Source organism: Protopterus annectens, chromosome 5.part0 (genome assembly GCF_019279795.1).
Source record: "Protopterus annectens isolate FY-2018-M chromosome 5.part0, PAN1.0, whole genome shotgun sequence".
Taxonomy (NCBI): Eukaryota; Metazoa; Chordata; order Ceratodontiformes; family Protopteridae; genus Protopterus; species Protopterus annectens.
In genome coordinates, this window is record NC_056735.1 from 1,449,407,907 (window position 1) to 1,449,421,192 (window position 13,286).

Genomic DNA, 13,286 nt, shown 5'->3' on the forward strand with positions numbered 1-13,286 from the left:
AAACTGTTTTAACTTTGAAAAAAACAGAATTTAATATAGAATCTGTTACGAGAGATATCCCTTCAGTAACATAACCAGGGGCAGTAACAATCAGATGAAAAGGAGGGTTTTGAACATCCTAATGTATTTTGGGTATCCCAAAAAGGGTACCCAAGATTGGTTTCTCTAAACATGAAATTAATACATATCAACATCTATAGAACCATCCACCAAACTATCATGCAAAAAGTTATGTATTCTTTTATAACAGTGATAAACTTCCTTAACAGACACCTTCAAATACCTGTCCTTATTTTCTAACATTAATTCCATAGCCTGATGGTATTTGCTCTTGTCCATTATAACTAAACCAAAACCCTTGTCAGCCCTCATAAATCTTATGTCATGCATACACCTCAATTCCCTTAAAGCAATTTTCTCGTGCTTATTAAGGTTGTAATAACTAGATTTAACCTTTTTTCTTAATACATTTCTTATTTCTTTTTCACATAGTTGCTCAAAGACGTAGTGTATTAGACAAGGTAGGGTTATAGGTAGATGGTTTAACAAAACACTTGTTAGAAAATGAAACATCTCTCAATAAAAAACTTTCAACTTCTGTATGAATTCTTTCAAACTTAATAACGTTCAGCCAACATCTGCCCTTTTTGTAGGTATAAAGTTTAAGCCTTTTTCCAAAACTTCCATTTGTGACTGGGAAAAAATCTTAGAAGAAAGACTGAAAATCTTTGTACTGTACCTTAATCAGTCATGGAGTTGGCCTTCTTTCTCCATCTCATAACCACCCCATAAACACCGTTGTTGTGAATGCTGGTGTTTCTGTAAAAATCCTGTTTCTTGTGCCACCGAAAGTCCTTTGGCCTGGCTCCTAAAGGGATGTCTTCCTTGTTAATACCCTTAAGAAAGAGATTAAAGACAGTAAAATGTTCTTGATCTGACTAATGGTAGATGTGTTTTTAATTGAGTGTTTAATTATGTAATTAATAAGATGTTCATTGTTATTGGTTGGATGGTATTTAAATGTGATTGAGTTTTTAGATAGGTATTCTGATGAAGTCCTGGCTTGGATGAAAGCAGAAAATAAAAAGTTTTTACGCTAAAGTGCTTTTCTGTTTCCCCTTCAGTGCTGGTTCTGGTGTATTTTTGGAGAAGACTGCAGTACATTTTCCACTCTTTTCAACTGCATGGTTTAAAGTTCCATTGTTACTCCTTTGGAAGCACAGTAGCACATTGTATTTTCCTTTATTTTCAGTTACCTGATTTAAACATCCAACTTCCTTGTACTAAAATGAAAGAAGCAACTTATTTGAGCCTGGCTACAAACATATTAGGGACATATTAAAGTTGTTGTGTGTCACACCTTTAGTTTCCAGCCTGTGGGTTGCTCATAGCTTGCTTGCTTCTATCTGTTTTCAGCATACCAGCCTCTTGTTTATGTTCTGCAGCTTAGGCTTCCAGATTGTGTGGCTGCATCCAAGACTGTCTCTTAAATAGCTTAATGTCTGGTGTTGTCTGGTGGTCACAACAACTATACACAAACATTCAGTTGTGCATTGCTAAGAGTGATTCTGGTCAGTATGGATAACAATAAACATATTTTATTGACACCAAAAGATATAAAGGAAGTCAACTGTATCTACTTTGTAGCAAGCACCTTGTACAGCTAACTGCTCTTCACACAGTGTTAACAGCCTTCAGTCTAGATAATTTATATTGCTTTTACATGGATCTTGCAGATGATTAAGAAAACTACTGCACAGTTGCAAGGAGATGCATTTTAGTGGGAGAATGCATGCTTTGCATGTATGTGGTCCAGGATTCAATCCCCAGCATCTCCATAACATTTGGCCGGTGCGTGTCGGTTGGCATCGTTCAATTCTGTGGTGGGGTGCCCTCTGTGCATGTCCTTCCTGCATTTACATGTGTTTCCTCTGGATGCTGTGTTTCCTCCCACATTCCAAAGACATGCAACTGGAGTGTTTCTCCCTGGGCCTCCACTGAAAATGGGCTCAGTCCCAGTTGGACTTTCCCTGTAAAAAAAAAAAAAATTGCTAAATAAATAAAAATAAAAGTTTTGGCTGCTTCATTTACCTAGACTAAAATCCGAGTTGTGCAGTACTAAAGAGAAGCTTAACATATTATATTTCAGATGCAGAACTGAGAAGATTGTCATTCCATTTGCATTCGTTTCCGAGTAAACTAAGAGGGGTTTCTGGTCTGTTAACATTTTATGCCTTATACAGTGTACATCACCTGCTGCACTTTGGATAGTATGGGTTTGTAGATTCACTGTGAATTTGAAGTGAGGGAAGATGTAATCAAAGGAGTTGGGTAAAGCATTTTTTGAGAAATTAGGTCAGTTAAAAACTGATCAGTACCTTTACCCAAAAAGGAGACCTCTTGCCTTATATTGTGATGGCTACATTTGACAGAATGGGGGGGGGGGGAATAAATCAGCAAGACACCAGAGAGGGATGCTAAATGGTCAAGGTGCTGGTAATAAAAAAGTAAATGATTCCCAGAGTAGCCTGTAAGCTGAATTGGTGAGTTAAAATGGTAGTGTGCTTGATTAAGCATCTAATGGAACCTTGCAGAGAGGAATTGGTACAGAGTTCTTTATCATAATGGCTATGGAAGAAAAATTCTATGCATCTTATGATATTCACACTGCATCACTGTTCTGTTGGTTTGGATTGACTTTTTTTTTTTTACTGGTTTTAGCTTTTATATTTTATCTTGTACAGTTCTCTACTATGCCTTGTATATCTAAGAGCCACTGTTAAAAATCCTGTCCCCCTTTAACAGATGGAATTGCACAGCAACATAGCTTGGTTTAAATTAGTATTTGTGCTGCTGCGGCACTATGGAAGTTGGTTTCAAAGTGCTTTTAACATGCTTTAGATTTACCAGAGTGCGTGTTGTAATGTGCTAGTAGATGTTAAAATATTGCCAGATTTTTACCATTTAAACTTCTTCTGACTTGGCTAGTTTAATAGCTTGGAAGTGTTCATTGAATGTTTAGACCTTCATCCCTGTGAAGTTCAGTGTATTAAGGACAGGGTTGTTCAGCATGACTGTAATTAACAAAAGCAATGGGTAAAAATGGAGCAGTCTAATGCAAAGCTTCGATTTACAATTTCATTTAGTTTTTATTAAATAGTTTAGTTATTCTGAACAGTAAATGTAAGTGCAACTCGGATGAATCCATTTTTTGCCCTGCCTTGGGTTTTTGATTCTTGGAAATGTCAAAACATGAATCAGAACCCTTTCTAGGAGAATTAATTGTGATATCACAGTTGTACAGTCACAGTTTGTCAAGTGGCTACTGGTATGATACAGATACAGTGAATCCAGTCAGACTTTCCTTTTATACTACATTACCAAGACTCGTAGGTGCCAGACCCTGAATTATGAAAAAATAAAAGTCCAAAATGCAAGAGAACAGTGAATGTTGAACATTGCTGTTTTCCTTTACTGTTGCTCTTTTGCACGAGGATGCAAGGCCACCCCACACCTCCCAGAACTTTGTATACAAACTCCAAGGTTGCCATACTTCAGAAAATATGTAATACTCAGAGAAGTGGTCATATTCAATTTAGAGTACAGGAGTCCACATTTTCCCTCATTTGGTCTCAGTGCACTGAGACCCAAGAGTTTTGGAATTTCAAATGGTTACCTCTTAGGTGAACAGTACACTGCTAACAAGAAGTAACACCTTCTATTCAAGGAAACATTAAAAAATGCAAACCACTTGTTTGTTACTGAAAGCAGTAGCCCTAACTGTTACTTATAGAATACAAAATGGCAGCAGACAGTAAACCTACGCAGAGTACTTATATATTCGTAGATTCACAGATATTTCAGGGCCACTGAGTTTCCTGACCATTCTCATCTTGCCAGTGGCCTTCCTCAGGCAGCACATGTTTTCTCCAGGAAGGCCATACCAATCGGTCTTTGAGTAGATTTTTGGATACCCATGCAGTCATCTAGTTTATATTTAAAGGAAGATAATGAATCACACTGCTTAACATGCAGAAGATGTTTATTCCAGAGATTTCAGGAGTGCCAGCTTATAAACCTGTTCTTCTACCATGCTTTATTTGTCTGTTGGTTAATATTTAGGCCCCTAGTTCTACTATTGGTAGATATAATGGACTTGTGGAGAAACAGGAGGTCCAGGGCAAATTCGTCTCTAATAGCTTAGTAAGTGAAACCGAGATCTCCCATAAAAAGTAAGCAATGCATTGAATAGAGTTAGAGAATGCTTCCAGACTCTCTTGGTAGTTCAGGGACTTTAGGCCTGTGATTATTTTGTTTCGGAACCTATGGTGTTTTTCTAATTGCTTGATGTGTTTAATGAAATATATAATCATAGGGGGTGTTATACTCAATAAATAAATTGGTTTTATTAATGGTGAGTATAAGGGAGTGATTACCTCTTAAGACTTTGATGATATTCTTTTGTTAATTAGTGTGCTAAATAAAAGGATTTCCTGACAATCATTGTTACATGATGGTCAAAAGAGAGGGAGTTATCAATCCAAATACCCAAGTCCCTAACTTCTTTTTCATTTTGTAGAATTGTGTTGTCTAGACAGTATGATGGGAGAGGGGGAGGGGTTATCTACCAAAAGTGATGATACTACACATTTTAGCATTTAGCTCGACTCCATTTTAGTAAACCAAGTTTATTCGGGATGGTTTAGGTATTACAAGGAAACCTAGCAACTCTCAGTTTATAATCATCTACTCATTTTGTTAGCCAAAGTTCTTGGCTCTTTGCTTAGAAATCTGAGAAGTAAATACCAAAATGGAATGGTCCCATCACTGAGTCCTGAGTGATACCACTGGTCACTTTCATACTTTCTGGTGAAGCACCTGCAACTTGCACTGTGTGATTCTGTCTTTCAGTGGGTTTGCTATGCAGCTTACCACATATGGATAGATTTAGTTTTTGTATGATGCCAGAATGGACAATGGTGTCAAAGGTCTTAGCCAGGTCAAGCTATATCATGGGTATTGCATGGCCATCATCTACAACCTTCATAATCATTTTGAAATAGATTGGTTGTAAGGGATTCAGAGGGGCTTTGAATAGAACCATCCGGTGTGAAACTGGCACTAAATTTGTTTGCAATGGTATTGGCAATGTCAATTGGGTCAGAATAGGAGGCCCGGTTATGTATAAATTCTGAGCAATGAGGATATTGTTTTTTAGTTTTCTAACTTTGCTAAAGAATGATTTATAATTTTCTTAAGAGATCAGTCTAAGTTCATGGTCTCCTTTAGGGGGACCTGATATCCTACATTTTTTTTTTGTGGGGGGACTAGTATCCTTGAAGATGGGTTTTAGGTCTGCTAAGTAAAATTTAAGAGTTTTTCTTTTGCTGTATAGTTTATTTATGGGGATGGGCCACCGGGGTGGTTTGTTTTTGAATTTACCACAATACTGTGTTCTGTTGGGGACTGCTAAATAAATCTATGCAGTTTTCTAAATGGGTTAGTTTTTATATTTTGTCACATACTGGGTTGATTTTGGCATATTTGAAATCCTTAAATTCAGTGGGTTTTGTTGTAGGAGCTTTTGAGAGTTTAAAGGACAAAGGTCACAAGTTTACGGTCATACTTCAGTGGGGAATGAGGTACCACAGGAGTAGTGCAAGAGGTGGCCATATTTTTAAGAAATGAGTGAAGAATGCTTTGCTCTCTGTTAGATTAATTTACCATTTGCTGCAATAGAACTTTCACATTTAGCAATCCTACATTAGCGATATAGGTGCCCTAGTTTATTTAAGGGTAATTAATGTCACCCAAATAAAGGAGTTTATGTTAATAGGGAGATATTTAGAACATTAAGGAATCTTGTGTGGTTATTAGGAGGCAAAGGTGTGTAACAATCTATTAGCTGACAATTAATCTTATCTAGAATGTTCGGTGGTTCATTGGGTTTCATGTTTGAGTCCCTCGGAATCTGTCTTGAGGAAGTACATTTAGAGACTCCACCACAGTTGCCACTAGGCCTGGAAGCATGAAAACTGCAAAATCCTGGTTTAGAGGGAGTGCTCTCTTTGCATACAAGTCAAGTGTTGGTAACTATGCAGACATTGATGTTTTCTAAATGCAGGAGTGTGTCATGATTAGGCAATTTGTTGATTAGACTTCTGGCATTCAGGAGGTGAAACCTTAATGCAATCTGATTTTGGGACTGATAAATTAGGTTGGAACACCTAGCAAATGGACTGTGCATAAAAAGGCACTGGCAAGGGTCAGCAAAGGCTTTAGCCAGTATGCAAAAGTCTTGAAACAAGAAGTGCAGACCTTCCATAGCAAAGCAAGCTGGACTGTCAAGCACCTCATCCTATGCTGACACATAAATAGATCTCCCTGGAATTACACCAGCCATTTAACCAATTATTGAAGCCAATTCTTTTTTCATTGTATTTAAGCATCATTCAAGGTGAAGGAATATATCTCTGACTGCATATTATATGCATTAGAGATCAGTGTAGCTGAGATAAATGAAATTACTCTTTTACCTGATCCATGGCACTATTCCTATCTTATCTGTCAAGGCAAACATGAATTAATAAGTTCGGACAACCTCTGTATGAACATAAGTTGGTTAACCACTCTTTTCTCTTTACATACACACAAGTTAGTGTTTATGGCATTTATTACACACACACACACACACACACACACACACACACACACACACACACACACACACACACACACACACACACACCCACAAGCAAAGAGTATTGTATGATCCACTGTTTTGTCAGTGGAAGTGGCTTGATAGCAAACAGCTTGTTTCAAGTAGTAGTAATGTAAAGCTATTTTTGTCTTTACCCCTTAAGGACAATGAATGAAGATGTGAAAATCCTTGATGGTGGTCTGGCAACTGAGTTAGAAGCAGATGGCTTTCAGATACAGGTACGACCTAAAATACTGATACAAAAGTGTTTGTGGGATGCAGTTATTTAAAATGTGTCAGTGGTGCAACAGTTAGCACACTTGCTTTTTGTGCAAAAGAATGTGGGTTCTATTCCCGCACCAGGTAGATCAATAACTCACACTGCAGTGCAGCATAAGGGGGTGCTGCATTACTGTGTGTGCTATTCTTTGGATGAGATGTTAAACTGAGGCCCCATTTGCTTGAGTAGCTGATAGCTCAGGTGAATGTAAAGGATCATATGGCACCTATTGAAAAGAGTAGGGGGTCCTTTATTCATACAAAAAAGATATTTACAAAATTTTTACATATTTGCAGAATTACAATTCTCCACCCTCTTTTATCTTATTATACATTCATACTTAATTATGTCAAGTTTTATCCTTCTTGTCTCCGCTCCTTTTTTCATAACCACCATCTGATTTAACTCTGTATCACTGCCCAAATCCATTTTCCATTAAACATGATTTAATTTATCTGTTCATTCCAAATAATCCATATAAAATAAAACAATTGTTTATCTATTCTTTTAACTATTCTTTGCTTCTATTCTTATAATATTCATATTTGATCATGTCCATATTTATTTTTTTATCATTGATGAAATTTTCTTTAAAAAAACTTTTCCCATAATTTCACTTCTTCTTTCAGCTGCTCCCATTAAGGGTTGGCATAGAGGATAATCTGTTTCCATTTCTTCCTGTCCTTTGCATCTTGCTGTTGCACACCAACAACCTGCATGTCCTCTCTCACCACATCCATAAACCTTATCCTAGGCCTTCCACTTTTCCTCTTACCTGGCAGCTCCATCCTTAGCATCCTTCTCCCAATAAACACAGCATCTCTCCTCAGCACATGTCCAAACCAATGCAATCTTGTCTCTCTGGCTTTGTCTCCAAACCATCCAACTTGGGCTGACCCTCTAATATACTAATTTCTAATTCTGTCCATCCTTGTCACACCCAATGCAAATCCTAACATCTTTAACTCTGCCACCTCCAGCTCTGACTCCTGTCTTTTCTTCAGTGCCACATTCTCCAACCAATATAACATAGCTGATTTCATTCCCATCTTGTAGACCTTCCCTTTCAGTCTTACTGGTACCCATCTGTCACAAATCACTCCTGACACTCTTCTCCACCCACTATGCCCTGCATGCACTCTTCTGCACCTCTCTTCCACACTCACCATTACTATGAACTGTTGATCCCAAATATTTAAACTCATCCACCTTCGCCAACTCTACTCCCTGCACCTTCACCCTTCCTCTCTCCTCCCTCTCATTCACACACACATATTCTGCCTTAGTTCTGCTGACCTTCATTCCTCTCCTCTCTACAGCATATATCAACCTCACCAGGATGTCCTCAACCTGTTCCCTACTCTCACTACAAATCCCAATGTTATCCACAAACATCATAATCCACAGGGACTCCTGTCTGATGTTGTCTGTCAACATGTCCATCACCATTGCAAATAAGAAAGGGCTCAGAGCTGATCCTTGATGTAATCCCACCTTCATCTTGAATGCATCTGTCACCCTTACCACAGGGCTCAGAGCTGATCCTTGATGTAATCCACCCTCATCTTGAACGCATCTGTCACCCTTACCACAGACCTCATCACTGTCACTCTGCCGTCGTACATATCCTGTACCACTCTTACATACTTCTCTGCCACTACCAGCTTCCTCATACAATACTACAACTCCTCTTTTCCCATAATTTCAACTCTTTTACATTTTAAAAGCATATGTTCAGTAGTTTCTTTTCCTCACATTATAGACATATTCTTTCTCTTTTCTTTTATATGGCATGTTTCCTTTCACTGGTAATTTATCTATTACCAGTCTTCACAAAAAGACTTGGCATTCTCCTTTTTATTACACCATTTATTTCTTATTTTTATAACTTTAATTTTTACCTTGTTGTACCTTTTCCCATGGTTTAACAAAAAGTATTGCATCATAATATTCTTATACCATATTTTTCTTTCCTTTTTGTTCATTGTTTTATTTTCCACATTAATAATTTTCCTGATAAGTTATTTACGCCTTCTTTTTCTCTTTTACTCATTTTTACCATATTCCAAAATGTGTCGTACTTACATTTAAACATTTTACAACTAACCTTTCATATTTTTCATTTAGCCACTTTAACACTTTATATAAATTCAGTGGAGCAACATATGCCACTGGATAGTTAACCCTACACATCCTCCTCCTTTATTTACATACAAAATTCCTCATTTTACTAGATTTAGTCTAGAACTTCATATAAATTAAAACATTATTTGCAGTAATTGCATTTCAGATATTGCTGACATCATATTGCACTAGCTGAATATGCTATTTTTCCAATTAAAACGGAGTTTATCAAGTAAACCTTTTTTCTAAATGAGAATCTATATCTTTTCCAGAAAAAGATTTCTTTTAACTGTATTATTTTTCCCCATTGATTTCTACTTGCATTCTTGTTCCCAAATTTTAAATCTAAGACAGAGATTTCTTTCATTGTAAAATATTTCCCCTATCGTAATCATATATCCTAATCCTTTACTTTTTGTCTTTGTTTAAAGCCATCCCTACTGTTCCTAAGCATTCATGTAAATAAAATATTACTTATTTTATCCACATCTTGTCTTTTTTTTTTTTTTTTTTTGCAAGTGCTATAATATTGTCTTCATAAATTAACAAAACTGGAATCCCCAACCCACCAGGTGTTACATACCCTTCTTTCTGCATTTTATAATTTACTTCACATAGAATCACATTCATAATTAAAGCAAAGCATAAATATACAACTAATTGCACATCCCTGTCTTACACCTGTTCTCATATGTACTTCTTTACTTAGGCAACAATTTACTAAAATTTTTACTTTATTATTTCTATAAGTAGACCTACATAATTTCCTTATTTTCTCATTTTTGTTGTATGCATTATTTCCTATAAAATATCATGTCCTGTTGTATCAAATGCCTTATTATTACCCCCTATCATAAGTTTAGCTACTTCTCTTCTGTTTATAATATCATCCACAGTCTCTCATCATTAATAATTCTTGGCATCCCATTCCCTTTTATGCTGTATATACTGTCCTCCGTAACACTTTTAATTTTTATTTCACATCTCTTCTGTATTATTTTATAACAAATGTTATAATCATTATTGCTTAATACTATTGGTGTCAGTTTTTCTTTATATTTTTCCTCTTTCTTCCAAATACGTTTAAGTATTCCACTGGTGTATATTACAACGTTGAAGTCTCAAAACTTTGAATGTTGTAACATTGAACTGGAAACCTCGAAGACTGACCATAGCAAAGCCGCGGAACATTGAATTCTTTCCCGGGGAAAGAATTCGGTGGGCCGTTTCCACAGCTTCGCTGTTTTCTCCACTGTGGCGCAATCCTGGAGTTGGTATATTTAAGTAGGGGGTATGTGGCTATGTTGGGGGGGTGTGGGGGGGCAAAGCCCCTCACATTAGAAACAGTTTGTAGTGTTTGTGTGTTTAATGTTTTGTACTGGAACAGCGATTTTTTTTCCCCAGGGAAAACAAATCGCTGTTCTCAGTCTTTGGGGTTTTCAGTCTTCGAGGTTTCCAGTTCAATGTTACAACATTCGAAGTTCTGAGACTATGATGTTGTGATATAGACCCGTATTCCACTACATAGTTCTTTGTAATGAAACCTTCTTTTAACCATTCATTCAAAATATTTAAGAAATATTAATTTTCTTATTCCATTAAATTATTATACATTTCATGCCCTATTCCATCTGGTCCTGCAGCTGATTCTATATTCACTTAGCCTTATATTTTATCTAGCTCATGTAACAAAATCTCTTTTTCAAATTCTTTATTTTCTTGTTCTGAAAACTTTTTACTTCCGATATTGCCTTCACTTTCTTATTTTTTTCTTTAAACATGTCTCGCACATATTATACTACTATATTCATGATTTGTTCCTGTGTTCTTTCTATTTTTACTTTCATTTTTCATTTCTTTCATTGCATCTTCTTATACTATGCTTCTTAAATATGCTGATACTCTTCTCTTTTCATTTGTAGAAAATAGCTTTGTTTAAATAATAACTTTCATTTTCTCTTGATTTTTTTCTATACAGTTCTTTTTCTTCATCAAAATACTCTCGTTATTTTCTAATTTCATAGGTTGGTACTAGGCTATTGGCCCTAGGGCCTATACAAGCCTAGCCATAACAATTCCCTGCCTATTTCTTCCCACAGCATTTACTTCCTTGGACCCGTATAGCAGGGCGACTGACGTGATCCCGGGGTGAATTTCCTATCGCCCATCCAATCATCAAGGTTTCTTTTGAAGAGGGCCAAAGAGACGCTCTGCCTGATATGTATGGGCAGTCTATTTCAGAGTCTGGGGAGTCTCTGGGTCAGGAACCTATCCCTCCAGCATGTTTTGTTCATTATGATGACAATGTTTAGATCCCTGGAGTGTGTGTCTCTGAGGGATTGGGATTTCTTTGTGTGGCATGTCCAACAGCTCTGGGTTTGACCTGGCCTTGTATGTTAAGCAGAGATCCCCTCTGAGTAGATGATATGCTACAGAGTATAGGTGGAGTTCTTTTTAGATGGTCAGCATAGGGCATCTGCTTTAGGCCTGTGATTCTTTTAGTGAGGTATTTCTGCGGCCTTTCCAGTTGTTGCAGATGTCTTGAGAGGTACATACCAAACTGGGCATTGTATTCTATAATGGGTCTAATGAGGGATGAGTACAGTGGGACAATGACCTCCTTTTTTCTGGCTGAAAAGCCCTTAGTGATGAGGTGTGCTACATAAAAGGATTTCCTGACTGTTGTGGCGATGGTTATCGTAGGTGAGACCACTATCCACCTGTGTCCCTAAGTCTGTTATCACACTTTTGGTGTTTAGTGTACTGCTACCTGTGTGGGTACATCATTTTTCCCAAATGGGATAACTATACATTACTTGGCATTGAGCTTGAGCCCACGGCTCTGGCACCAAGCATCTGTTTCTGTAAGGCCCTTTTGTACAATATCCACATAATTTTGGGATTCAATAATGGCTCCCAGTTTGCAGTCATCTGCGAACTTTGTTAGCCAGAGTCCCTTAGTGTTGGCCTGTACAAGAGTGGTCCCAGGACTGAACCCTGAAGTACTCCACTTGTCTGGAGCTGGATTTGGAGTCGGCTACTTTTACAGTGTGGGTTCTGTCAGTAAGCCAGTTGGCAACCCATCGAGTGACTTGGGGATTAATGCCCAGCTTAGTAAGTTTATCTATGATTCCAGTATGGGGGATGGTGTTGAAGGCCTTGGCAAGGTCCAGATAGGCTGTGTGGACCACCTTACTTTTGTCCACGGCTCTGGAGATTGATTTGAATAAGTCACTCAGGTTCAGGAAACAAGATCGGCCCTTCACGAACCCAAACTGCATAGGGTCCAGTGTTTGAAGGTTGCCAATGTCTTTGTTTATAAGTTCCATGATAATACATTCCATGGCCTTGCAGATCAGGCTCATCGGACTGATGGGGCGGTAGTTCCCGTGATCCAAGGTGGATCCCCCTTGTGGAGTGGGATGACTGTAGCTGTGTGCAACTCAGTGGGCACAAAGCTTGAGGTGAGGCTATGATTAAACATGACACTTAGGTGAGGTGCCAGTTAATTTTGTAGTTCATTTAGTACACAGCCTGGGATATTGTCTGGTCCCATGGATGCTGTATTCTTAGCTTTGGAGAGTGCGTTTTTTACATGTGTAATCATTATTACCGGAATTTGGCAGTCTTTTTGTATTGAGATGGGCCCTTTAGGGGGTGAGAGGGGGGTGAAGTTTGCACTGAATCGCTCTGCCAGGATAGGGATCAGTATATTTAATGCCATTCTGTTGTAGCGCAGAGCAGATCTGAGCATTGCCATTTAGATTCTTGACATAGCCATAGAATGCCTTGTGGTTGTCTTTGGAATCTTTGGCAATTTTATTTTTTAACTAGCTTTGGAGGATTTTATGAGGGATCTCAGCTTCTTACCGAGGCTTGTAAGGGAGTTTTTTGCATCCTGGAATTTTCCTCTTTTCTGCAGCAGTTTATTCCTTTCATTGTAATTTTTGTTTATGACAAGGGACCACAAGATTGGCTTCCTTTTTTTGGAGGAGAGCATCTTGGTTCTGTTGGGGATGGCATGATTCATGCACAAGTGGATGTGTTCGTACAGTGCCTTAGTGTAGGATTCAGCATTCGAACTTTCAGTTCTCGTCTGCATTGGTGTCATGAAGTTTATCACTTCTGACTTGAGTAGCAGGAAGTTGGCTTTAGAGAACTTTTTTTACGGAGGTTTCCTTA

General features: G+C 37.8%; 1 protein-coding gene across 9 annotated transcripts in view; it reads left to right on the top strand.

Annotated features, from left to right (window-relative positions):
- The window catches only part of LOC122801731 (homocysteine S-methyltransferase 1-like), a 638,040-nt gene that overhangs the window by 25,922 nt on the left and 598,832 nt on the right, over nt 1-13,286 (top strand). For all 9 annotated transcript variants that reach the window (XM_044071256.1, XM_044071255.1, XM_044071254.1 and 6 more), the window contains one exon: nt 6,864-6,939. In XM_044071256.1, the coding sequence (XP_043927191.1) occupies nt 6,864-6,939 (76 nt within the window). The remainder of the gene's footprint in view (nt 1-6,863; nt 6,940-13,286) is intronic.